The 24,916-nt window shown below is 47.5% G+C and overlaps 1 protein-coding gene and 1 long non-coding RNA gene across 4 annotated transcripts; one reads left to right on the top strand and one right to left on the bottom strand.

The window, feature by feature from the left end:
- Positions 1-27: 27 nt before the first annotated feature.
- Positions 28-21,665, top strand: LOC118698547 (uncharacterized). Its single transcript, XR_004981909.1, has 3 exons — positions 28-1,323; positions 2,297-2,469; positions 19,447-21,665. It is a non-coding gene; the product is annotated as an uncharacterized LOC118698547 (long non-coding RNA).
- IL13RA2 (interleukin 13 receptor subunit alpha 2) lies at positions 9,480-22,659 on the bottom strand. Of its 3 annotated transcripts, XM_036401897.2 has the most exons (9): positions 22,261-22,659; positions 18,378-18,529; positions 16,174-16,327; positions 15,581-15,701; positions 13,673-13,857; positions 12,384-12,529; positions 11,467-11,611; positions 10,721-10,823; positions 9,480-9,823 (listed from the first exon to the last, which is right to left on the bottom strand). In XM_036401897.2, exons 1-9 carry the CDS (start codon positions 22,427-22,429, stop codon positions 9,781-9,783), a joined length of 1,218 nt encoding a protein of 405 aa, XP_036257790.1. In that variant the 5' UTR covers positions 22,430-22,659; the 3' UTR covers positions 9,480-9,780. The 3 variants fall into 3 exon arrangements, with proteins under 3 accessions (XP_036257790.1, XP_054372275.1, XP_054372274.1); XM_054516300.1 differs by lacking the exon at positions 9,480-9,823 and having other exon boundaries at positions 10,732-11,611; positions 22,261-22,393; positions 22,483-22,659; XM_054516299.1 differs by lacking the exon at positions 9,480-9,823 and having other exon boundaries at positions 10,732-11,611.
- Between the last annotated feature and the right edge of the window lie 2,257 nt (positions 22,660-24,916).

Raw genomic sequence — 24,916 nt, forward strand, 5'->3', positions numbered from 1 at the left:
GCAAGGCTGGCTGTGGTGTTCAGGCACAAAGCCTGTGGCTGGGCAGCCTGGTTTCCAGACCTGAGCTGCTCACCTGTTCCATGCTGTCCCACACAGCCAGGTCTGGGGTGCAGCCTCTGTGGGATCAGCTGTGGTGGCTTTGGGGACCTGTCTGTGCCTCACAGTGCTTTGAGGAGAAGAACAGCTCCTCCCATCCTGTGCTTGCTGAAGAAAAGAGCAGCTACCCAGAGGCTGTGACATTTGGGAGGTGACAAGGTTCAGAGCCAGTGCTGAGGAGTCCTAAGGCATCCCACCTGCACAGCTCTTTATTGTCTGAAGAACTGTGAGTCTTCAATAGTTTTCATCTGAGTGATAATTCAGAGATGTAAATGTGAGGTGATGTGTGAGTAAGCACTGTGAACAGTGTGGTTCTTGCTGTTTTCTCTGCAGAGACACTCATGTCAATGTTTTGAGCCCTTCTTCTGGACAGCCCTGTGAAGAGTTTCATCACTGGTGTGGAGGGTGCCTGGTGCTCTTCCCAGTCACCATCCAAGGTGTTGGAGCCATGGGGGCCCTGGAGAGACACAAATTCCAAAGGAGAAACATCTTTCAAGGAAGAAAAGCAAACCACAATCAGCCCTTCAGAAACACCATTTCACTTTGAGCTGCTGAAGGGTGTGTGATACTGTGGCAGACAAATTGTGCATTCCAAAAGCAGAGCCCATCATGTGATAAAGGAGCAGATGTCTCTTGGATGGGTTTCCTCCCTGTGTCACAGCATCATTAGGACAGCTACATGCCAGCAACTGCACTTGGCTTTGTCTCCATTTCAGGGGCGGAGAAGGCATCAGAGGCTTTTTCCTAGGAAAAGGCACACAAAAGAGCACCAAGCCTTGTGCAGGTGAAGCAGAAGGACAGAGCTAGACAGATGTGTGTACACATCCCAGAGACCCCAGAGAGCCACAGATGTCATCACACTTTATTCTTCCCTCGAAAAAATGGGAGTATCTGAAAAGCTGGGGAGGAAGCCTATAATGGGGAGATCAAATATACCTGCTGGTGTGATTGTCACATGGGGGCTGTTCCAGTGATAATGCAGGTTGTGGGGGTACATGTATCCAAAAAAATGCTTTTGTTTTTTTCATTTTTAACTATGAAGTTATCATCTGTTTTGTCTCTTCCCCTGTTTTTATGTTAGTCTCAGGTCTTCTGCTTGTTTGCTTTTGCACACACTGAAACCTGTGCTCTGAAGCTGTCAGAAAACATCCATGGGCTGTGCCATTCCCTCTCAGCTCTGCAGGGATGCTGCCACCCCACAACAGCATGGAGATGGAGAGGCTTCAGGTGAGGGATTTTAGATCTGTACACTACAGACAATCAATGCAACAAGGCACACACTCCTGATTAAAGAACCACACCAGAACATCTTTAATGAAATCAAGTGCATGAGCTACACACTGAAAAAATTTGCTTAAGACTGTCCTAAATGCCAGGTTGTGCTGACAGCAGGAGGGTGTGTGGGTACAGTGCAGGGAGTGTGGCAGCAGCAGGGTTTCTGCTCTGGGCAGATCTCCCACATGGTCCCTCCAGGAGGCTTCTTGTCTCAGGAGCAGCACAGTGTGTCCCAGGCCCCCCAGGATTCACTCCACCCTTCCCAACCACACAAAAGGTTGCATGAGCCCATGGGGGCCACAGCTCCCAGGGTCTGTGCAGGGGCCTGGCAAGTGGGAAGTGTCTACTGGTGACAAGGGCCAAATAACTCTGGTGGCTCTAGAGTGGTGACAACAAGAGAATTGTACAGACTGCTCACAGCAGGCAGTGGGTGGCAAATTATTGTGGAAAATCAACACTCTGGAGCAATCCTTCCTCTGTATTGCATCTCATTAATGTTGTCTTATGTTCTGCTTCCCCAAAACCCAAAGATCTCCTAGCAGATAAATGCAATTTCCCCAGCAGTTTCCTGGGACAATGGTAGCTGCTTTGTGACTCTAGTTGGTACCAACACTTAGGTGACTTGAAAAATGAATCATGCAGCACCACACAGGGGCATGTTGAATCCACTGTTCTGAATTTTCCTGTGCTTGAATTGTATAAATTGGATAAATTAATGTTTAATTAAAATATGGCCATATTATTTAACATATATTTTTATAGGATCTAATTATGGCATTTTGAGTGATTTAAATCACATTTTGGATACACAAAAAAAAAAATCTGAGAACTAGTGCCTGTAAGATCGCTGCCTGGTTTTATTTTTCAAAATTTAGAGCAGCTTTACATCTGTGTGTGCTGCTGATGTTGGTGTCTCCTCCTGCAGAAGGACAGGTGGGAGCCAGTGATGGATGCTCATCAAAGACACTGAAGATTTTAATCAGGGTCCTTTTCCCTGACTGACAGCTAGAACAGCCCTTCTGTGACACTTGGGAGGAGGATTTCAGTGCCTCTCCTGTGGACCTTTCCCAAACATCATGACACTGCCCAAAGCAACAGGTAAGAGCAATTGCCCAGCAGAGATCTCAGGGGTGTTGGGGGTTCCTGCCCTGCAGGCACCTGTGGTTTCATATCCCTCAGTGTCACCACGGGTCACGGTGACTCTCCTGTGAAGCCATGGCAAGGTCTGGCGCCCTCAGCTAAGTGCTCCCCACCTTTTCTTTTTGCAGCACAGCTGATGCCTTGTGAAAGCTGACCTAGAACAGAGACTAGGCAGAACTGAAGAATAAAGTAGGGATTTATTAAAAGGCCTCAATGGATCCACCTTGGGCAGTGCAAGAGCCCAGCCAGGGCTACACCCAAGATGAACCAAAATGGTCACAAAATGCACAACCGCTCACGGAGTCTCTCACTTTTCTAAGTTTTGGTCCATTTGCATATTGGAGTTAATTGTCCAATTACAGCTTTAGGTTATGAACCAAGAAGACCTTCTTAGTTTTCTCTCTTCAGTCCACGTTGTTTGTGCTCTTGGGCCTGAGATTTGGATCATTTGTCCTTGGTCCCCAGCTGGAGCAGGAATTGTTTTGTCTCCCTGCTCTGTGAAGAGAGCTCACCATCCCCTAATATGAGCTCAGACCCACACACTAAAACAGTACAGAATCTGAAAAATATAAAAGCTAAACCCTGAGGCATCAAGGGTGGAGCAAGGCTGGAGCCACAAGGCTGGAGCATGGGTGGGACAACCCTCAAGTGAGTGTTTGCTCTCTCTCGTACCTTCTCTGGGTGTTCTGAGGAGAAAGCTGCCCTCATCTGCCCAGGCTGTGCCATGCTGGCCTTTAGCAAAGTGCAGGGATGAGCTCTGACTGTGCAGCACACCAGGGGCAGGACTTGTGGATTTCCTTTAACCTTGGGGGTTAATGAACATGGTTCCCTGTTGGTCTGTAGGCAGTTGTTATGTTTGTTTAGAGAATAGGTGGGACTCTGTGTTGGGCCTGAGCAGCAGCCCTGGGGGTAGGCCCAGTGTGGCCTCTTATGAGAGGAGAGCAGAAACCTTGGCTTTTTCCTCCTAGCAGCCAAAGATGGGTGGAAAAAGCTCTCCATCAGGAGATAAGGGGAAAGAGAGGAGCTATTTAGGCTAGAGGAAAGACGGAAATAAAGTAGGAATTAGAAGCAGGCTTCCAACAAGTGTCATGTTCCCACTGGGGCTGCATTTCCTGGTGAGGCACAGTAACAGGAACTGAAATGCTTATGAAGGGCTCAGTTCTTGCATTCACACAGGGATTTATCCCACAGGCACAGCAGGAGGGCCCAGGTCAGCCCATTTGTCCTCATCCTGTGGTTTGGCAGAGCTCAGGCACCAAGCCAGCCATCTGCACAGCAGCACCGCCCCAGAGACACCTCCCAGAGTGTGGGAGGAACAAACATCCCAAAGAGAGAACACTGTTTTTGGGCTATGGCCCTTTCAAGTCCTAGCAAAGACACGAAAAATGCTCCAATTTTGGAGGAAGGCAGGAGAGGCCGTTCCAAGTCAGTGCAACGCCCACACGCAGGACAGCATGAAGTCAAGGCATGGCAAAGGCTGAATGTTCCCAGCCCTGGGCCAGCCCCAAGTTCTAAGGAGCAATATTTCATTTGCATTCTCAGAAGCATCCAGAATCAACCAGCCTGGCTAGACCAAGCCTGGCTGCATGCAGTCACAGAAGTGTGGTTTGTTTTATACAACAGCATTTCCGTGGACATTCGGTGTTGCTGGAGTCTGCTCAGGAGAGCAGCAGCATTGAGGTAATGTCCTTTTGGGCTGCCTTCAGCTGCTGTGCTTGAGCAAACACTGCTGAGAAACTCTCAGGCCTGAGCCTGCTTTATGCCTGCACTGCCTGGCTTTTTAAAAACTCTCTTTGTTGCTGTAGCCAGGAACTCCATGGTTTTTCTTCAGTGAAGTAAATTGTGCTGTTGGCCTTTTAAGCTCTCTGTTGTTAAAAGTGAACTTTGCTGAACCTGGCAGGCAACAATTGTTTTCTCAGCATGAGTGTTTCTAAACAAATTGGCATCATGGGTACAGAGTTCTGGGCAGCTACCAGCCAAGATCAATTTGAGAGTCCCAAAGGTTGGGACATATTTCCATTTCAACTGGTAAGAGCTGGAACATCATCAGATAAAAGGCAAGGACTATTCTCTTCTGGGCTTCATGCATCAGGTGGGGACCTCTTGATGTCACCATGACTCTCCCAGGCTCCCTGGGCAGCCCTGGCTCTGCAGTCAGACCCTGTGGGGGTACAAAGGATGTTTGGGTACCTAGAGACAGGATGGGATCCTGTGTCTGCTCTCTGTTTCCTTCTCTTGTGTAAATTTTCTGTAACCATGTCATGTTACGGTCACCTACGTGTTAGACCACTGCCTGGTTGCATTTGTGAATGTTCAGAGCAGCTTCACATCTGTGTGTGCTGCTGCAGTTTGTGTCTCCTGCAGGACAGCTGTTGCTCTGAGTGTTTAACATGCTGTTGGCATCTGCTTGCTGTCACCTGTGTGCCATGGCCAGGCAGGGAGGGTGCTTGGGGTGGGTGACATGGCCAAGAGCAGCCTTGGAAGGAGGCTCTAACCCCTAGGGATATCAGGCTCTGCATGTCTGTTTGTTATGCATGTTTTCACCATTACTGCATCAATTCCAGAGAAGAGTGTTCTGCCACTCTTTGTTTGTTTTTAAATCACAATGATATCTAGATAACGTTAAAGGAAGGTGTTCTCTGGTTCGTAAAAGAAACCCCTAATATTAAGTACTTTTTTTTTTCCCAAATGAAAATAACTCCGGCACTCACTGGTGCTTTGATGAGGTGTGACCTCCAAGCACACCAAAGGTGTGACATGCCTTTGTCACCTGCATTCACAGCTTCGCAGGCAAGGAAACAAAACCCATCCTTTGTGGACGATCGCTGGTGGCCGTGGCTCAAACCCCCTCACTGCAGCTGCAGGAGCCTTTCACACCTTCCATCAAAGGCAAGGCAGTGCAACCTCCTGTAGCATCTCAGAGAAGTCAGAGGTGCAGTGCAGGCTGTCCTTGCTGTCCCAGGTGAGTGCAGGCACCACTGGGGGCCACAGCAGCACTGCCACCGTGCTCATCCCTCCGCCCAGCCTAAAGAAGCACCCACACTCAGCCCTCCCTGGGCTGAGACCCACCTAAACAGTGAGATTATTTCCTGGGCAGACCCATCAAAAAAGGAATATCAAAGCCACGTTTAGGTGTTTTTTTTGTTTGTTTGTTTTTTGGTTTTTTTTTTTGTTTTTTTTTTTTTTTGTGATTTGTCTGATGGTGTGAGACTTGCTGAAATGGCATTTTATTTCCTGGATGTAGCAGTCCCGTGTTGTGTCTGGATGCAGATCCACACAGGAGGCAAGCAGCCCAGGATGGCAGCAGGGACGTGAATCCTCAATTTGGGGCTAAGCCTTGTGCTGTGTCATTTTTCAGCTAGTTGTTTTATCTCTCTGTGCTCTGGGAAGGGTATCTTGACACAGACAGTTTGCAGAGCCATTTCAGCTGTTCAGACAGCTCAGCCACAATATGTTGCCTCAAATTGTTCTGTCAAGCACATGCATCAGCTGTATTTGCTTGCTTTAAAGCTGTGAAAACCAGAGACCATCCTGAGAAAATTTAGCTTCTACATAGAAATAAAGAGGGTGACAATGCTCTCAAATGTACAAATGCCACACGAGGCAGTGAGCTGCAAACCTGCCATGGCCTGTGAAGCTCTTTAGATTTCAGATGAAATCATTAGCTGCTGCAGTCCCAAAGCCTTGGCAAGGAGAAGCTGCAGCCAGAAGGGCTGTGCTGTCCTTCCAAGGCGTCTGCAGTGGCTCAGGGATGGCTGCTGAGATCCATGGGGGCTCAGGGGTGCAGGAGCTGCTGCCAGTGAGGCAGGGACACACAGCAGGGCACAGTCAGACCAGTTTGGGCTGATGGGACCTTTCTGTGGGTGCTCAGTGGCATGAGCATGGGGGAGGGCAGTGGCAGGGGCTGCTTTTGGCTGGCACATGCCCTGGGGGACCCAGATCTGGTCAGAGGAGCAGCACTGGGCCATGGGCACGAGGCACAAGGTGATGTTACCCCTCAGTCACACTAGAGCTGAATGATGGAGCAAAGCTGTGACACTTCTCTGCTTCTCAGGACAGAAAGAACAAGACTCCTCTTCCTTATGGTGACAGAGACATTATCCCTTCTGTTTCATTTTCATGCACTAAATACCAAATTCTGGCGGCATGATGCTGCACCTGCTTTCCATGTCCTCTGCATCCAAGCACAGAGGCTGACACCCAGTGGCCATGGGATTTCTAGCACCTGTAAAAGATGGAAAATTTCAGCAGAGATGCCTCAGCCGGTGAGATCCAGCATCCACCTTTTCATTCCTCGAGTGCAAGAGAAGTAAAGAGTTCCTGAGAGATCACAGAATGGGCCAGTCTGGAAGGAAACACTGGAGCTCACCTTGTTCAAACCCCTCTCATGCAGGGTCCCCAAGTGCTCTTTAGTCAGGATTGTGTCCAGACAGCTTTTGAGTATCTCCAGAGGGGGCTCCACAACCTCTCTGGGCAGCCTGTTCCAGTGCTCTGTCTCCTTCACAGTAAAGTTCCTCATGTTCAGGTGTCAATTCCTATGTTCCTATGTCAGCCTTGCTTTGTGTCAAGTTAGAGTGGTTGAAACACTTGTACTGAGAGGCCACTCAGAAAAATTAAAAAATATGAGGATGGATATGAGGATACAGAATGTAAGCTGATTTTCAAATTATTCTCTTGCTGGCAGCTTGAAAATATACCTCAGTGAGAGAAGGGTGAGTTTTGAGTTCAAAGACCTTGGTGTTCCTCTTCCCTGTTTTGCTACTTCCCAAAAGCAGCTAGAATATGACAGACTAAAAGGATTTTGCATTTCCCTGCAGCATGCACAGGATCGTGCTTTTGTATGTGTGACAAGTATTGACATTCTCTAGGGAGAAAAAAGCTGGGTAGGAAAAGTTGGGTTTATTCTTCAACAAATGGCTCTAAGACTTTATCAGTCAAAGACAGAAAGACTCTAAACTCATGGGTATGCAAAGACAAAGACATGTCTCACCAAACATGTGGAGCTTAGTTGGTAAAAATATGTGGAACCCAGATGAGCTGGGAACAATAAGAGCAGAGCATGCCAAAGGAAGGATTTTAAAAGTACTAAAAATATTAATTATGAACTACAGCAAATGAATTAAAACACTCTCATGAGACAACTGTGTGAAAGAAATACTTTGGTGGAATTCTATAAACACAGGATAAAAAACCACTGCTGAAATTCTAGCGAGGTTCAGGATGTTAGGAAGGCGAGTGCCATCTATTAGAGCTGGATTTTGCAAATGCTGCAGATGTGACTCTGTGAGAAAGCAGGAGGGAGGTGTTTGCTGCTGCTGCAGTGAGGACCCTCTGCAGGGATGAGTCTGGGGAGCAGGGAGCCCTGCACTGGGGCCAAGCCCAGCTTTCCTCACCTAAATGCTCCTGTGAAGCTGCAGCATACAGATACCATAAGTAGATGTACTTAATTTATCACTCTGTTACTAGGCAGGTTTCTAGGCAGGCTTCAGCCTAACTTTTATATTCTGTGGTTACTGAAATAGCTCTGATGTTTTTTGGGGTGAGTTCTAGCTGTGGAGGTACAACAGCCTTTCCTTTGCTCTCTCCTACTTGCACCCATGCACTCTAATTCTTCTTCCCTTCTTACTTTGTTTTGGGTAAAACTGGACTAGAGGCTTTAGCCCAGTTTAAACCCAAGCAGCAGGTTGGGGCTGCTGCAGTATTTGCCCCAGTGCAAATGCCTTGCCCAGCATGGTAAAGTAGGTGAGATTGCACCAGATGTACCCAGGACAGCAGGCTGGGCTTGGCTGCCTGCCCTACTTCATCCCTTGGGGACATTCACAACACACTCATGTGTTTTTAGTAGATATTTTAACAGTTTAAGAGTCTGGCAGAACATCAGAGGCCTGATGGCAGTTCTGAAAATCCACACCCAATGCATGCTCACAGGTGTTTTTCAAAGTAAAGGCATCCTGTGGTGGCTGTCCAGGAGACAGTAGAGACAGGTTGTGTCTCAGCAGAATTACAACAGCCATGAAACTTCATTTCTGCTTCAGTCCCTGCATTGACCTTTTTTTTTCCTGGTTCTTTCCTCCTTAGGTTGCTCCCCAAATTACACTGGGCTGTTTCCCATTTAGCAGTGGAAGCAGCTGATAGTGATTGAATAATTTTGCTGTTGGATGTGTAAGACATGCAACTGCTTGCATCCAACAACACTTGCTGTGTTGTTTTGTTTCTGATTGGGTTGATATGGCTCTTTACATAACTCATTGACACAAACTTGATTTTCTCTCTGGGCTTCCACTGATCATTAGACATTCCCAGTTTGAATAAATGCTCCTTCAAGAAAATACATTTTCAGGGTTGTTCTCATGAAATGAAACCATACTAAACCCCTGTGTTTGCCTTGGTTATTTCTTCAAGAAAAAAAACCCAGAATGGGCTTGGAAAAGGGTATCTCATCCAGTGATGCTTTTTAAATCTTTTTTTTTTTTTTCTATCATCATCATCATCATAGAGAATGATTCCTAAAAAATCAGTCAGCAATTTCATCACCTGACTACATGAGAAACATCGGGTATGCTTCATTGAATTCTGGTGCCAGTGTCCAGTTCCTAGAGAAATGCCCATGCCACATTTGCTGGAGTGACCCTCACTTCTCCTCTGAATCATCTGTCCTTTGCAGTAGCTGTGGTCATTCCTCTCTAGAGGAAAAGTTTCTCTCAAGGCCTCTGCACCTGAGCTTTTCAGCAGATGAGGTGTATCAGCTGATGGAATGGATATCTCAGGTAGTTCCTGTTCAGCATTTAGGTGCTCTCAGCAGGCTGAGTGGGGAAAGGGAAGATCAGGTGAGAGCAAGGTGGGCATAGGGGCTGGATGCAGGTGTAGCATTGTGTAGCATTGTGTGTGAGGAGCTGCCCTTCAGTGTGTGTGTCCTGCTGACAGATTGCTGGAGTCCTCACAAAAGAAAAAACCCAAACAAGCCCACAGAAGAACATGTTATCTTTATTCATGGCAGTTTCCACTGCCTCTTTTTCTCCCTTGTCCTGTTATCAGAAACACCTTGCTTCAGAGGCAGGTTGGATCTCTTCCAGTTTTCCTGCAGTCAGTTCAAGCCCCTCCAGTTTTCCTGGGCCTGTTAAGGACTGGGATTGCAACAGCTGCCTCCACAAGTGGCAGCAGGCAGGGAAGACCCACGTGGGCTGCAGAAAGCTCAGGGCTCCTGGGCTGTCTTTAGGATGGTTCCATGAGCAGCCCACCAAACACGAGCAGTGCAGCAGGCACAGGCAGTTAGAATCCCAGAGATGTGTGCAATGGCTTTCCTGCTGGGGATCTGAAAGGGACACAGGCTGTTATTCCCAACACTGAGAGAGCTGAGGACATGCTCTAGCATCCCTGTCAGACATTGCCACATCCCAGTGGCAATGCAGCAAGCATTTGCTTTCCACAGATTTCTCACTAGCATCTACAGCTTGTTCAAATTTCACAAACCAAAACCTTTGGAAGGCAGATGCACAGCAAAGATGAGGGGGGGTGAGTTTGGGACTGTAAACAGGTGTCAGTTCATCTCTGGGGACCACAGAAGGGTCTTTCTAGAGCCAGTTCTCCCTCATGAGTAATGCCTTAAAAGGCTTATTAGAAAAGCTTCCTGCTTGCTTATGCTACATAGCCATCAGGAAAAGAAAACAGTTATCAGTACTGGGGCATTAGTTCTCTCAGACCTGAAGAAATTATCATGAGTAAAACCAGACGAATTCATCCACTCATCTGCTTTCCCCTCATGCCATCACTGACATGAATGTAAACAGCTGGGATGAGAGTGCCAAAAGAATGAGGATTTAGCCCATTAAAATGGCACTGCTATAACACAGCTAGGACAAATCTCTGCTCTTGAGTGGTTTGGGGAATGATAATAGCTTTATTTATGCTGCTGTGCATGCAAGCAACCGCTGCATTTAACAGAAGCAGTCTGAGCTCTTATGAGCAGTATTTGAGTCTCTGCAGTGAGTTTATGGGTTGCTGTAGGGGCATTTCATATCAGAAACAGACATACTCAGGAGGGTTGTTTACTGAAAATGAACTCTTGTTTGCTGTCCAGTCTTAGAGCATCTATTAATGTTTGGCCCTTAGACATTTAATGTGATATTTCAGTTACAGCTGTACTTCCAAATTGTTACAGACACCGACAAAAAAGCACATGCCTGCTTGGGCAGGCATCCTTGGTGCTTACCTTTTCTTGCACTGGCCAATCAACATAAATATTATAAGGCTAATTGACAAACTCAGGATTACTGGAATGAGAATAAATAGCTGCTTGTCCTCTTTTCTGGGCACTGCAAAGATAAATGGCAGGAAATAAGAAGATGTTAGAATGGATTACATTACCTCCTACAAAGCTTGGGCTCAGACACAAACTCACCTTGTCCGTGTTACCCTACATGTTTTTATTTATTTGTTTGTTTGTTTGTTACAGGTGTGTTACTGGCTGGGCTCACATCCTCCTTCAGGGTGTTGTATCTCTGGCACATTGATGCAGTCACTGCTAAGTGCCTCTCCCCTGCCTTCTGCAGCTTGCAGCAGAGCCAGTGCACACCAGGACAGCCCAAAAGAGCCTGCAGGGTTTACAGGAGCTGATTTGTGGTGCAGGATGGCCAGGAGGATGCCCTGTGCAGGGACTGCAAGTACCCTGTGCCCTCTCTTGCTCAGCAGCCACTCCTCCATGCCAGCTGTCCCCATGCAGCAGGGAAAGGTGCTGCTGCAGAAGCATTAATATTTATTTAATATTGGAGCTCCCCTGCTAAGTGCACTGGAGAGGCAAAGCTGCAGGAATGGCTGTGCTGGAGCAGGCTGAAGGTGGAACTAAGCCAGCAGCCCACCTGCAGGGCTGGACACCAGCAGATCCCCAGGGCAGCACCTGCACCCAAGCAGGTTTTATAAACCATATAAAAGAAACACAATTTATTTGGAGTTCCATACCAGAGAAACAATCCTGTGTCCATTCACTCCAGAAGCCTTGGTCTGCACAGAAAATGTTTGTTCTCCCCCTGACACGAACACATGAAACATGGCTTTGGTTTGCTCTGGAAATTGTTACAGCAGTTTCCATTTGGGTTGAAACAAACTGAGAAACAAAACAGAAAAAAAATCAAGGAATTACATGCCACCAGCAGGATCTGTCTGGTGTGTGGCCTGATGTTCCTGCACATTGTCCAGGCTCTGTAAAGCTTTGGATTGTCTTTTGGCAGTTTTAAATGATTTCACAATAGTTTTGCACAAGCTAATGCAAATAACATTATTATGAAGACAAATCCACTGAAAATACTTTCTGGAGGTGTCATCATGTATGTTGTCATTTATGCCTGTTAATTTATGGAATCTTTCTTTTGGAAATTTGGAATCTTTCTTTCTTACCCAAGTAGACTCATGAGTGGAATACAGCAATTAAAAAAGAGATGTTCCCTATGATTAATTAGCCCTTTTTGGTTTTGCCTCCAAACTGAACCTAGATAGCATACAAGGAAAAAGCACCATGCATAAAATATATATTCTGTCCTAGGCCACTCCTTTTGAGAGATTAGAATTATAGTTTCACAGGTCCAGGTTATGTCACCCTATTTGGGGAAACAAACCACAGCGACCTCTAAATTTCCTCGATGGCAATTTCTGAGATAGCAGGCAGGAGGAAACGCTCTCTTGGAGCCTCCTGCTGGGCTCCGTTCCTGCTCCAGCAGAGCTGCAGCTGCAGGTCAGGGGGTTAAGGAGGAGCGTGTGCGGTGCAGCAGCGATCCCCGCCGGGGGAACCCACACCCTGCCGCAGCCTGTGCCCCCACTGCCGGCTCGGCCGGGCTCCCCGAGCCCCTCCCGTCCCTGGGACACCCCGCTGCTGTCCCTACCGCCCAGGCTGCCGCATCTTCGGCCACCTGCACCTCGTACTCCAGGCACTGCGGCGGCACCCGCCCTCCCGGCGGGCTCCAGGCGGCCCTCAGCTCCTGGGCTGCGGACACCGACAGCTGCAGCTGCTCCGGGGCCGAGGGCTGTGCTGGGGGGAGAGACAGAGAGAGGGTCAGGGGGGCTGGGACAGCTCCAGCTGCTCCACGCTGTGCTGGGGGGAGAGACAGAGAGAGGGCCAGAGGTGCTGGGACAGCTCCAGCTGCTCCAGGCTGTGCTGGGGGGAGAGAGAGAGGGCCAGAGGTGCTGGGACAGCTCCTGGCCGAAAGGCTGCAGTTGATCCCCGCCTGCCTCTGTCCCTGTCCCCGCTGATGGATTTCTGGGCGCTCCTGGCTCTCAGCCACCACGCTGGAGGAGCAGGGTGTCACCGAGTCTGAGGGTGTGTTGATTATTTTAACTTGCCACACAGCCTGGCCGGGGTCCCTGCTCTGGGCTGCGGGGCAGGGGTTTGGAAGCGCGGGGTGTAAGCGCCGTGCCCGGCACATTCCCTGCCCGGCACATTCCCTGCCCGCTCTGCATGCCAGAAAAGGCTCTGATTCCAGTCCCATACCCAGAGCCACACGCGAAGCACATGGCAGCACTAATTGAATTCAGAAATCCTGCTCCTTAGCCCAGCGGCTCAGCTGGATGATTGGCTATTTGTCCTTCTGGCATGTAGGCAAATGCACCAGCATGGTTTAATAAATATACACCGTAATAAACACGGAGTACATGTAATGTTTGTGCATCATGCTGTGCTCTGCTCCCTTTCCGTGCCTGTCACGGGTTTGAAATCCATCTCTGACAGACTCCATTACATCTGGCACTCAGCTCACCCCAGACCTTAGCTTGGTTTGAACAGCAGAGCCCAAAGAGCTCTGCTGTGCTTGCAAGGAGTGCAGCAGTGGTTTCAATCCCAGCAGGAGTAAATGAAGATGTCTCTGTGACTGTGCTGTTAGAGGCAAACACCCCATAGCTGCTCTGCCACATGCCCAGCAGGCCATTTGTGTCCTGAGCCGTCCACATGCAGCACTTGGAGGCACCCACTGTCCTCCAGGGCTGTGCTGGGGGGTGTTGCTTCCCTGCAAACACTCCTGGAAACTGAAATCCTGCTGGGCACATGCCACAGCCCCTTCCCTTGGGGAAATGCACACGTTCCAAGCACGCAGCTCCAAAAGCACACCTTGAATGCAGGCAGTGGCCTGGGCTGTGCGGTGGCCAGCAGGGTCCCCTGCTGCTCCCCTGGCACCCTTACCAAGGTTGTGCAGGCGCAGGGTGCTGTACAGCGGCCGGAGCTGAGTGCCTGCTGCCGAGCCATTGACGCAGATGTGGAGATCCCGGTACTCTGCCTGGCTGAGGTTGTGCAGCACACAGCCCAGGTTCAGCCCGTGCTCCTGGATGTACTGAGCACACTGCACCGCCTGCTCCAGCCCCTCGTACCTGGCAGAGAAACAGAAAGAAGAACCAAAGCAAATTACTGCTTAGTAAGATTGTTTTTACAAGATTGGACCTAAGCCTCAAGTCCTGCCCATATCCCAGCCTTTGTCCTAAGCACAGTGCTGTGAGTCAGTCACCTGCACTCCTGCTATGGCAAAAGTGTGGAGAAGAGAAAAAACCCAAATTAACATGCACAGACAGCTTCTCAGGTTGGTTTTTAGGCTGTACCAGGTTCTCCCCACGCCCATTCCTGGAGCACAAGAGGTGCCACTGTGTGACTGGAGCTGGGGAAGGATCTGGCCTCTACTCATGGAGACAGTCCTGCTCCTCTAGGGCCCTTCCTGCACCATCAGCCACAGACCCTGGAGTTGCAGAAAGGTCTCCTCCCAAACCAAACTGAAGTGGTTTTAGGCAGGAGCTGTGTGCCATGGATGTACTGAGTGCTGCTGAACTGGTCTGGCTGACTGCAGGTGGTCCCCATGACTCTCCATGGGCACATGGGAACTCAGGGTTTGCTGTTTGTTACTTGATGTGCAGCCACAACAGCTCCCTTCTGCCTTTGGGAGCCACTCCCCAAAGCTGAGCTGCTGGCTGCATCCTGGAAATACTGACTGGTGTCTCATACTGCCTTTCAAGATTCCTGCTGCTTTGTGCCCTCACAACAGGGCTGAATTTGGCCCCTGTACTCCAGACCTAATGAAAGTCTCCTTGCACAGCACATTATGTTTGGGGGAAAAACTTCATGTTCTAGTACAATAAAAATTTGCTCACAGGGATCAAAGGATGCCGTGGTGTCCACCCAATCTTGTGATAAAATGGGACCCAGATCCAAATGCCTGGTTTTATTGAAGGCAATTGACTCAAGGTTGGGTTTTTTTAGTGTTTGTTTTCCTTTAAGGCATGAATCATGCACTTCCATGGTTTCCTTCAAGCAGATCTTTGCAGTTAGCAAAATGGTTTTGAATTGGTGCTTCTCCTTTGAAGAATATTTCCAAGAACTCATGGAACCTCTTTAAAATGCATTTTGTCGACATAGCCCAGTGGCACGAAACCCAGCCTAAGTCATCCTTTCCATAATATCATAGGAGCTGAAACACAAATACAGTATTTACTTTGTCCCAAGCCACTCATTCTAGCTATGTTTTTCCTACAAAACAGAATTTAGGCACCAGTTTAAAAGAAACAGTTGAGAATTATGTATTATTATTGCCTTGTGGCAGCATGTTTGCTTGTATGGGATGTGCTGAGGCTATGAAAATATATTTGAACACTAAAACTCTGAGTTGCTGAGAAGCTCCACTCTGTGTCTAGGGTTCACTGAACTTGGTAGCCTTGTGCTAAATCCTGTCCAATTGAGATATATGCACTGTGATCATGGGAAATGTGCAGCCAGAACTACCCAGGTGTGTTTAGCAAAGAGGAAACACAAGTCTTTATGTGAACAACATGCAGAAAACACCTCCTGGGGATGAATAAAAGGAAAGGAGGAAGTGAGAAGGCATTTCCTGGCAAAGATCAGCATGGGCCTGATTTTAAGAAAGTAAGAAAGGATTTGGTGTTTTCTTGCCAGAAGCTGTGTGTTGCTTGAGACATTATTTTGGCTCATTCTGGGTGAACTGGGCAATAGCACTGCCAGCTATAAAAACATATTTCCTGTGGCATTTTTGTACTTTGAGTGGTTCACTTGATTGCTGCCTGGCTGTTTTCCTATTTTGCTGTTACATACCAATAATACAGCCCATAATGTACACCATGAGGTGTGAGGAGACCTGGCTGCCAGGTGCACTTCAGGTATTCCCAGTCATGATAGATGCACTTGAATTTCTGGACCTCTGATTCAAGTTTTCCTGTCAAATGAGAAGGAAATAACCACAATTTAGCAGTGTACCAGTCAGATGCAGCAAAACCACAGTTTTATGCCTTTGAACAACTGTGTGCTGCAGTTGAAAGATAAAAAATGAAAAGAAAGGAAAAAAGAAAAGCAGCCAGTCAGAATTATTAGTTTCACTGCCAAGTGCTCTGTTTCTCATAAAAGCCAGTCCACCTTAGAGCAGAAAGATGCTAAACTGACCTTTTCACTCAGCAGTGGAGCTCTTGCAGGGCAGCTGAGCAGAGCTGGGGCATGGGCAGAGGGAAACAAGCTCCAGGTACCCAGTAACCACAAGCACAGCCTTTGGCTGCAGAGCTGCTCTCGTGTCTTAAACAGCAGGAAGCCCTGCAATAACTTATCCATCCAGGAACCCTCCAGCCAGCACTGGCTCATGCAACAGGCTCATGCAAAGCACCAAACTGCAGCAGATACCACAGGCTGCTCCTGACCTTGTGGTGGGATCTGAAAGGTCGCATAAATCCAGTCACTCTGCACCTCCACGTCACCTGTACACCTTCCTTTGAGCAGTGTCTGCAGCCTCACTTCAGCAGTCCTGCTGAGGTCAAATCCAACTCTGAGTTTTAGCTTCCTAGTAAAAATAACCTGGTTGAAAGACAGACTTTTTAAGCACCTCTTCTGTCACTAAGTGGGCTGCAGAATTAGGTACCCTTGCTCTTGCTCCAGCTGAAAATTTGTGTGCTTTATTATCTCAATATTTCTGTCCTGCCTCCCTTGCCCAGGGCTCCTCCAGCATTAACTCAAGGCTGTGCCCAGCCTTGCTGGCTGTGAGTCCCCTCACCCCACAGGACCCAGCCAGGACAAGGCAGAGCAGGCTGATTAATGGGACCCCAGCAGCAAGGAGCACAGCCTGAGGAGGATACCACCACAAATCCACATAAAAGGCATTTTTTTATGGTGTGAAATAATGAGAAACAGAAAGAACAACGAGTCTGGTAAGGCTGGTTCCTGTGAGAAGTGCAAGCAGCCCCTGAAAGGGTGAACCAGCAGCCAGGCAGTGCAGCACAGCCTCACCCACCACTGTGCACCACCTGGCTTGGCCTTTGTGGGACTTTCTGAGCACCCCCTTGGAAGGTTTTTCTATCATTTTTTTCCCCCTCAGACTTACTCCCCTTCACTTTATGCAAGGACAACAAAGTTGACAAGGTTTACAACAAATGATGAGATGAAGTGTTGTGTTAGCTCATGTAGGACAGAGGTAACGTGCCCAAAATGCATCTGTGCCATAAAATGCATCTGTGTGCTGCAGTGGAAACAGCAGTGGCACAGCCCACAGTGTCCTCAGCACTCCCAAGGTGTGAGAGCTCTGGTGAGCCAGGTATTTCTAAGAGGGATCAGTCCTGTTTGCTTCTGCTGATGTCCAATGGTTTCTCTTCAGCCTGACTGTTCTTTGTGACCTTATCTTTGTGACTGTTCTTTGTGACTGTTCTTTGTGACTGTTCTTTGTGACCTTATCTGAGGTCAACATTCTGGCAAGGTGTCAGAGGTGATTTTGCTCTAGTCTGTACATCTGCCTCATATAAGAAACTTTTATTACTCATGGCTTCAGGAATTCTGATTTTTATTGTTTTTTTTGAAACTGCATATGGTTTTCTTTTAAATTGCAGTTAAAATCATCCTGGAGGGCTCTGCACTGCTGCACAGCTGGGAGCATGAGGTGCATTGTGACCGGCATCAGGTCCAGGAGCCCCTTTCCATGCCCTTGCAATTGCAATCCGTAGCTGAAACAGGTTTTTCCCCTCTGCAGACTCCTCTGGGATGAGCCTAACCCCATTTCTGTGGGGCTGAGCACAGCCTGGCAGCCCTGGCTTTGCTGGCCCAGGCAGGGGAAGCAGTGTCCTGTTCCAGCACTGCCAGCCTGACTGAGTGCTCCTTCTCTCTCCCTGGTCTCTTGAGCTGGCAAGCCCTCCAGCTCTCCTGCTTTAGGATTGTGCAAAAAAATCCCTTTTTCTCTCAGGATTTCAGTCTGTGTTTTGGGTTGTTGAGGGAGATCCTCAGCATATTTTTCATGTGTTCCTCAGTACCTTGTGCTAACCAAACAGCCCCCACTGCTGGGTTTCTCCTCTCCTCATTCCATTTACCTTCCCAACCCTGCAGCAGCTTTCATCTTCTAAGCACTCACAAAATATATTCCAACAACCCTTCCTGTGCTGTGCCTGCTGCTGCCCTGCTACACATCAATGAGAGATGATTGACAATTTTATCAAAGAGCTGAGTTAGAGTCAACCACATCTAAAAGAGACAAGTAAATGGCAATTAGAAACACAGTTCTGGATATAGGGAATTTTAGAGCTTTAGGATAATTAAAGAAATTTAACTTTTATTTGTTCACCGCTCTACATCCCTAAGGATCATTTGTTTCAGTTCAAGCCCCATAAAGATGCTTTAGAGGATCTTTGAGGAATGTTATTATTCTGGGCAGCAAACACCCAGCCCTGTGACAGAAAGAACCTCTTCCCTGGCTGCTGCTTCAAAGCACATTCCCATTCAAACCACTGAACCAGTCTGGTTTCTCATGGAAAACTGGAACAGCTTTGCTTCCACTCCTGCTCGAAATGCAGACATAAATCTGTGCAAGAAGTAAAGGCAGAACAACAGCCCTGGTTTGGGAGGATTGATTCATGCTGTGCCTTACCTTCCAGTCTCTATCCCCAGTGCTGTGATATTCAAGCTTGTATTTTACTGTGCACTCCTGGAAGGTCTGGGCGTGGGGAGGAGGCTTCCACTCCACATCCAGGGAGCCCAGGAGCCCGGGGTCAGTGATCCGCAGGTCTTGGGGGGGAGCAACTGCAAATTAAACAAAAAGTTTAAAAAATTAAACTGCAATTAAAAACAAAGCAGAGGGTGAAACAGAGAGACAAAGTTGAGAAAACAAACCCAAAGCAGCCATGAAACAGTCAGTGTGATACTTTGCTATGGATTGTTGAAATGCAGCTGCTGGATGTGGAGGGAAGGGCTGCAGCCCTGGCTGTTCAACAAACACACACGAGCTCTGCCCTGCCCACCAAAAACCAGTTTTTGCTGGTGCTCAGAGAAAACACTCAAGGATCATTGAAAAGGCACACAGAAGGCCACTTTTTCACACCCTTTTTCAAGATGTTTTAAGCAAAACTGCTGTCCTGGGATGACCTTTCATGTGCTGTATTTGCTTACCTGCAACCCCTGGTATTTACCAACCTTCAGGACACTTATCTCTGCAAACATTGTGTTCAGCACATCCACCCACACAGGATGGCAGATCAAAGTGTGCTGTCAGGGGGATTTATATTCCTTTGCCTTAATAGACACAAATCACCCATATTGCTTTACATATTCCTTTCAAGTATATTAAAGATTATTGGGGAAATGAAACAGGGAAAAAAGGTAAAAAACAGAGAATTAGAATAATTCTTATTTTGGACATCTGTCAGCTATACAAAAATGTGCCTTTACAGCTGATCTGGCTTTTATAAAGGTATTTCAAGGTGCTGGTATGTGTCAATAAATAAGGAAGTGTGGATGAATTCCATCCTAAGACGTGTCCTAAAGGTCCAGCTCTATATGCAGTTGTCTTTAACATGACAAAAACTGTTTGGCTGCTCAGTTTTATTAGCTGAAACAAAGCCAGTTTTTGTCAACATCAAAGGTAATTTGTCTCCACTATCTAGAGGTGAGATTATCCATTTGGTTTCTACATACTCATTGCATGATACTTTATTTCACAGGAATTTGGAGCCCGTGTCCTGGCAGAGCCAGTCCAGAATTACCACCATTCTCCCTTTGAGTCTGGCCTCCAGATCACTTCTCTAACACCTTTTTAATGTCTTCATCAGGATTTGCACCATTTTTTTTTCTTTTATTCTTTTAATAAATCCATTGTGAAAGCAGACCATAAGGATATTGTTCAGTGGAAGATGGTGACATAAATCCAGGTTTAATGTGCTCCCTGGAAAGTTTGCAGGGTATATTGCTGGAGGATTTGTTTCTTCTACAGAAATTTTCCCGAATAAAACACACTCCAGGCAGCAGTTTGATAATCCCTGTTCCCAGAATGTGAAGCTCCATGGAGATTTGTTATTACATTAGATGGTGAAGTAGGAGATGCATTTAGGATGATACTGGACCAAGGGCTTGGGAGGCTCCTCCTGAGTGTATAAATGCTGAACCTCACAAGGAAAAAAACAAAGAAGCAAAAAGCTGCTAGCCTTTGTCATGACAAGCTGTCAAGACAGGATTAGATTGGTCAGAACTGGAATTTTTGTCTGGGTAGGAGAATGCTCTGAAATTTATTTATATCTTGAGCAAAACATAAGTATTTTTTCAAAACAATTGTAATTGTAAACAGCAATTCTTGCAAAAAAATTGACTGGATTTCAGAGGGAACAGAAAAGCTTCCCTTTGGGATGGTGCTTGCACTCTGGGATTTTATTGTTTTTAAATGTCAGCACTGCCTCCTGCAGTTTCTCATTTTCACAATAACACATGACCAGTCTCACTCACATCCCCATCACTCACACAGAGCATAGGACTGGAAATGCTCTATTTCACCACACAGTCTTGAAGGAGAGCTGCTCCTGGATGTTTCTTGGAGAAAACCAAACTAAGAGCTTCTGCCCCTGAGAATGTTTGTGCTGCTGAGTCAGGCAATGCTGAGCTGGCTCCGGGACAGCCACAGCCCTCACTGCCACCCGCAGCCCTGCTCTGGTGACTGCTGGAACCCAGGGCACAGGGAATGTTCCTCTGCCTGTCCTGAGAAGTCCTGACCCCCAGGAGAACACTGCTTTTAACCTTCACACATGGAGAAAGCTGCCAAGGCTTTGGGATGAACTGGAATCTACAAGTGTGTGAAATAGATAGTGGTGTCGTTTATCACAGGGTGAAAAACTTTGCATTTTGGGGTTTTAGTATGGAGGTAGATGGGAGACAAGATGGAGGATTTGGGGCATTGTCTGATCTCCTTCTTGCTCTTCATCTGCTCCATTTTCTGCAGTGTTGGTGGCACAGGGGGATTGGTTAGAAAGAGCCCCAATGCAGATGTTGTGTGAACAGACAAATAATTATTGGTAGAAAGGTAGAAATAAAATACATTCCAAGAGTTAATTGGACTAAATAGTTTTAAAAGACCTTGAACCTGTGTGTCTTGGGACTTTTTTGGTGCCTTTCTCTTTGTGTGCTGTCTGGAATGGCATGCAGAACTGTTGACAAGAGAAAAAATAAAAACCTGAAGACTGAAAAAACCAAAAGTCCCATTTGTTTGTCAATCCTGGCACAGAACTTTTTAGGGGTCTCCCCATCAGGGGATCCTAGAGGGGGTTTGCACAGGTGACAAACGCCTGCCTGGCCCCAGCTGCCCCTCACCACCTCTGTCCACCCCACGCCCTCTGAGATGCAGGTGGAATTTACAATTTCCCACCTATTTTGCCAGTGGAAAAGCAGCAGCCTGCCAGGGGTCCCCAAATGTCCTCCCTCTATGTCTGCCCTTCCCTGTGCTGCTCAGAGAGGTGGAGGTGACACTCATGTTTTCTGGAGCCCATGTCAAAGGCAGCAGGCTTTGCTCAGAGTGGCACCAGGGGGGTTCTCCTAGACAGGTAAAAGAACCATAACAGAAAAGCCTCGTAAAATCAGGATTGATAGCTGGCCTGTCATTTCTTCCAAGTGCAGCTAGTACTTTGCAACTTCCTGTGTGAAAACAATCCTGGTATGAATAGTTTGTTAACAACCTATTAACCTATTCTTGGGTGAAAAATAAGTCCATCTGCATAAACATTAGATCTGTTCCATGAGAACCCACAAAAGAAAAATGTAAACACCTGAACCTTAGCATGTGCACACAAATCACCTTCTGACCAATAAATGGAGTAGTAAGGAAAGTACCAGCCAATGGATGTTGCGCATAAGGTCTGTAAAAACTGTATAAAATAAGTTATGTGAATAAAGATTTGGCTTTTCCCACATGAAGAAAATGGAGCCTAGCCTGATTTATTCCAGCAGGGCTTGTGGCAGCTTTCTGTGTGTGCTGGCTGGCAGGACAGGACAGCAGCCTCTCAGCTCTGCACCATGCACTGCTTCCATCAGGGAGGGCCAGACCTGCTCAGCATCTCTCTGGGTGCAGATGCCAGATGCCAAAAGAGCCAGCAGGGGCAGTGCAGCAAAGAAAGGGTGCTTGAAGTGCCATGGCCATGAATGGCAGCTTGCAGAGCAGTGTTCTCTTCGAGGCATTACTGTCCAAGTACAAATAAGCCTTGTGTTTCTTACACCCAGCACAGTCTGTCTGTCTGGGAGCATGCTGAGGAGCATTTATAGCAGTGTTTATATTTGATAACTCTCTATCAAACACCAAAGGCAGTCTCTTCTCCTTTCAAATCCACTCAGAAAAATAGCCACTAAACACACATCATATTTACACCATGGATTACATGTTTATGAACCAGCACTCACACAGCAAAGCACACACAGAGAAGAGCAGCTCTGGCTGAAGGACAAAGCCCCAAAGGACCCAGTGAACCCAAGCAGAGACACAAGAGCCTGCTGGCCTTTACCTGTGCTGGGTGAGGAGGAGGAGGAGGCCAGCAGCCAGCCCCACAGCAGAGACACGGCGAGCAGGGGCAGCCTCCAGGGAGCCATCAGGGTCCCAGGCTGGGCACAGGAGCAGTCCTGAAAGGCTCTCAGGGTCTGTGGAGACACAGCAGAGGTCAAAGGCTTCAGCATTACCCTGTATTCCCTCTGCAGGGCTGACAAGAAGAGTGGCTTTACTTGTTTACCAAGGCTGATTAATTATTTCCCAGAGGAATTCTCTTTGCAACTTTTGGTGATGGCCAAACGTGGCTTCATTTGAAATAGTTTCTGGCCAGCTAAGCACACTCTGCAGAAGTCTGTCAGTACTTCAATCCCCAGCCCTCTGTCTCATACCTTCTGTGGAAAGTGATTCAGCTCCCTGCCTCGGGAAGGGCCTTGGACCGGTGATACTCTCATTTAACAAAAATGAAAATAGAATGCCTGAGCCTTGCCTTATTTAGACACATGTTATGCAATCATCCCCACCTTTTGCCTTTGCTGTTTCAGGACTTGGTAGGAATGGTAGGAATGCTTGGGAGAATTCTTCTTAGTTGTCATGGCAATATTTGAAGGGGATAAATTTCTATTCTTGTGCAAGTCTGCTGGAGGGAAGATGGGGACTGAGAGGGAAAGGAGCAGAGTTTCCAGGGAGGGGGCTATTCTTTCCTTCAGATTTCATGCTAAAGGTGGGTAGAAATTACTGCCTACAGACACCCAGCTCAGCATGCTTCCCTGTGCCAGAAAGCACATGGGTTCTGACAGGGTTTTAATTTTTTTCATATAGATACAGGTGTAGGTATAGATTAGATAGAGATGGAGGATGAGAGAGAGATATAGATTAGATATAGATACAGATCTAGGTATATAAATAGGTTTAGATATAGAATTAATCTTCCTGGAACCTTGATGCCACTGCTTGAGCTCCACTTAAGTAAGAACTTGGCAGCCTCAGTGTGAGCATGCAACTCATCACAGAGATGTATTGAGAAAACAAACTCACTTTATATTGCCCACACAAGCCTGGCTTGAGAAAACAAACTCACTTTATATTGCCCACACAAGCAGGTGAAATCCCAGGTCAGGCTCTGGCACAGCTGCTTCCTCCTCAGCAGCCACAGCTACCATGCAGCAATGGGACACTTGGGCTCTGCTGAACAACAGAACTTCAGGTCAGAGGGATCTTTGGAAATCTGAGCACTGGAGCCAACACAAACCCCCCATCATTGGGAGAAGTGGCTCAGGAGAGCCAGAGGAGGAGACAGGTTGTGCTGGCCAGGGTATCTGTACGTGTTTAAAATTAACCAGAAATTCGCGCTGGCAAAACATAGCAGCACCTAAAAATACACAACAATTTTAAAAGCAAATGTTCAATTTAAATTAATAGCAAATCCCCCCAGTCCATCACATAATTGTAACTATTATATCACATAAATCCATCACATAAATATAGTTATTACATAACTATTATTATTACAGCAATAGCAGTAATTTTTCTGTTTCACTGTGAAGCGACAATGTGTAGGCAGAAGAAATCAGAGGAATTACTTCTTTAACCTATGAAATACAGGATAACCAGTGTCAGTACAAACCTGTAGGCAGTGGGTCTGTGTTTCAGAGAGGGCTGGGGTGCAGTGGCAAAGGAGAGCTGCCCTGCAGAGCTGGGAGAAGCAGCAGCAGCAGCATCCAAGGATGGTGTGTGCATGCTAGCACAGAAAGCTTCTCTTCATTTCCAGTATTTGAATATATTCATATGATTTCAGAAGGCAAATAAAAATAAACAAATGCTTTCAGAGGGAAGTTTAAAACCATCAGAGTGCTCTTACCTTGACCTCTAATTGCATGGGAACCCATCTATCTCTGGAGTGTGGGGCTCCTCAGCAGCTTCATGGCTCAAAGCTTTGCATTTCACAGAAGTCCTGTGGTTTTTAAAGACTCCTCTCTGAGCTCCCCAGGGATCAGATGTTGCATTGCAATGTGATGGCTTTGGCCACACAGTCAGAGGCTTTACTAAGCATCAGAGGGAGCATTGCTGGCTTTTATGAGGTGCTGGTGCTAATTGTTGTTCTTATGTGCTCAAGTGGGTCAAAGGTATGTTTGAAATATTGAAGTGATCACGAAGATGAAAACCAAATGTCAGGATCAGTGCAGGCAGTCTGCCGGAGCCGGTGACACGCAGCTGTCCCCAGCAGGTGGCAGCCACAGCCCCTGGCTCACTGCATTGCCCTGACCCCTGTGGCTCCACCACGGGTCCCCAGGACCCCCCCAGAGTGACCCACCACAGAGCATTCCCATCATCTCCCCGGCTCTGGAGCCGAGCCGGCCTCTCCTGGCTCCTGGGGCTCTGCAGGGAATACAGTGGATGATCCTCTCCTGGCCCCTCTGCTGTGGCCAGCATTCAGCCCTGACTGTCCAGCCTTGCCCGTCTCCATGCCCTGCATCCCTCCCTGCCCCGGCTGCAGAGCTCTGCAGGGAGCAGGTGCTGCCACCACGCCTGGCTTGGCCAGGTGAGACATCTATTGCCAAACACACCTTGCTGGAAAAGCATCTGATGGTTCTGCTGATCTGCCAAGGAGCATCCAAGGTCATGGCCAGTCATGCATGAGTCCTCCTGTGAGCTGCAGGAATGTGAGTGCAGTGAGT

Source organism: Molothrus ater, chromosome 14 (genome assembly GCF_012460135.2).
Source record: "Molothrus ater isolate BHLD 08-10-18 breed brown headed cowbird chromosome 14, BPBGC_Mater_1.1, whole genome shotgun sequence".
NCBI lineage: Eukaryota > Metazoa > Chordata > Aves > Passeriformes > Icteridae > Molothrus > Molothrus ater.

Excerpts from the sequence above, each read along its gene's own strand:
- IL13RA2 (XM_054516299.1), bottom strand. The coding sequence starts at position 22,429 with ATGCTGAAGCCTTTGACCTCTGCTGTGTCTCCACAGACCCTGAGAGCC. Across the intron at positions 15,702-16,173 it reads CTTTCAGATCCCACCACAAG|GAAAACTTGAATCAGAGGTC; the intron begins GTCAGGAGCAGC and ends CTCATTTGACAG. Across the intron at positions 12,530-13,672 it reads CCTGCGCCTGCACAACCTTG|CACAGCCCTCGGCCCCGGAG; the intron begins GTAAGGGTGCCA and ends CTCTCCCCCCAG.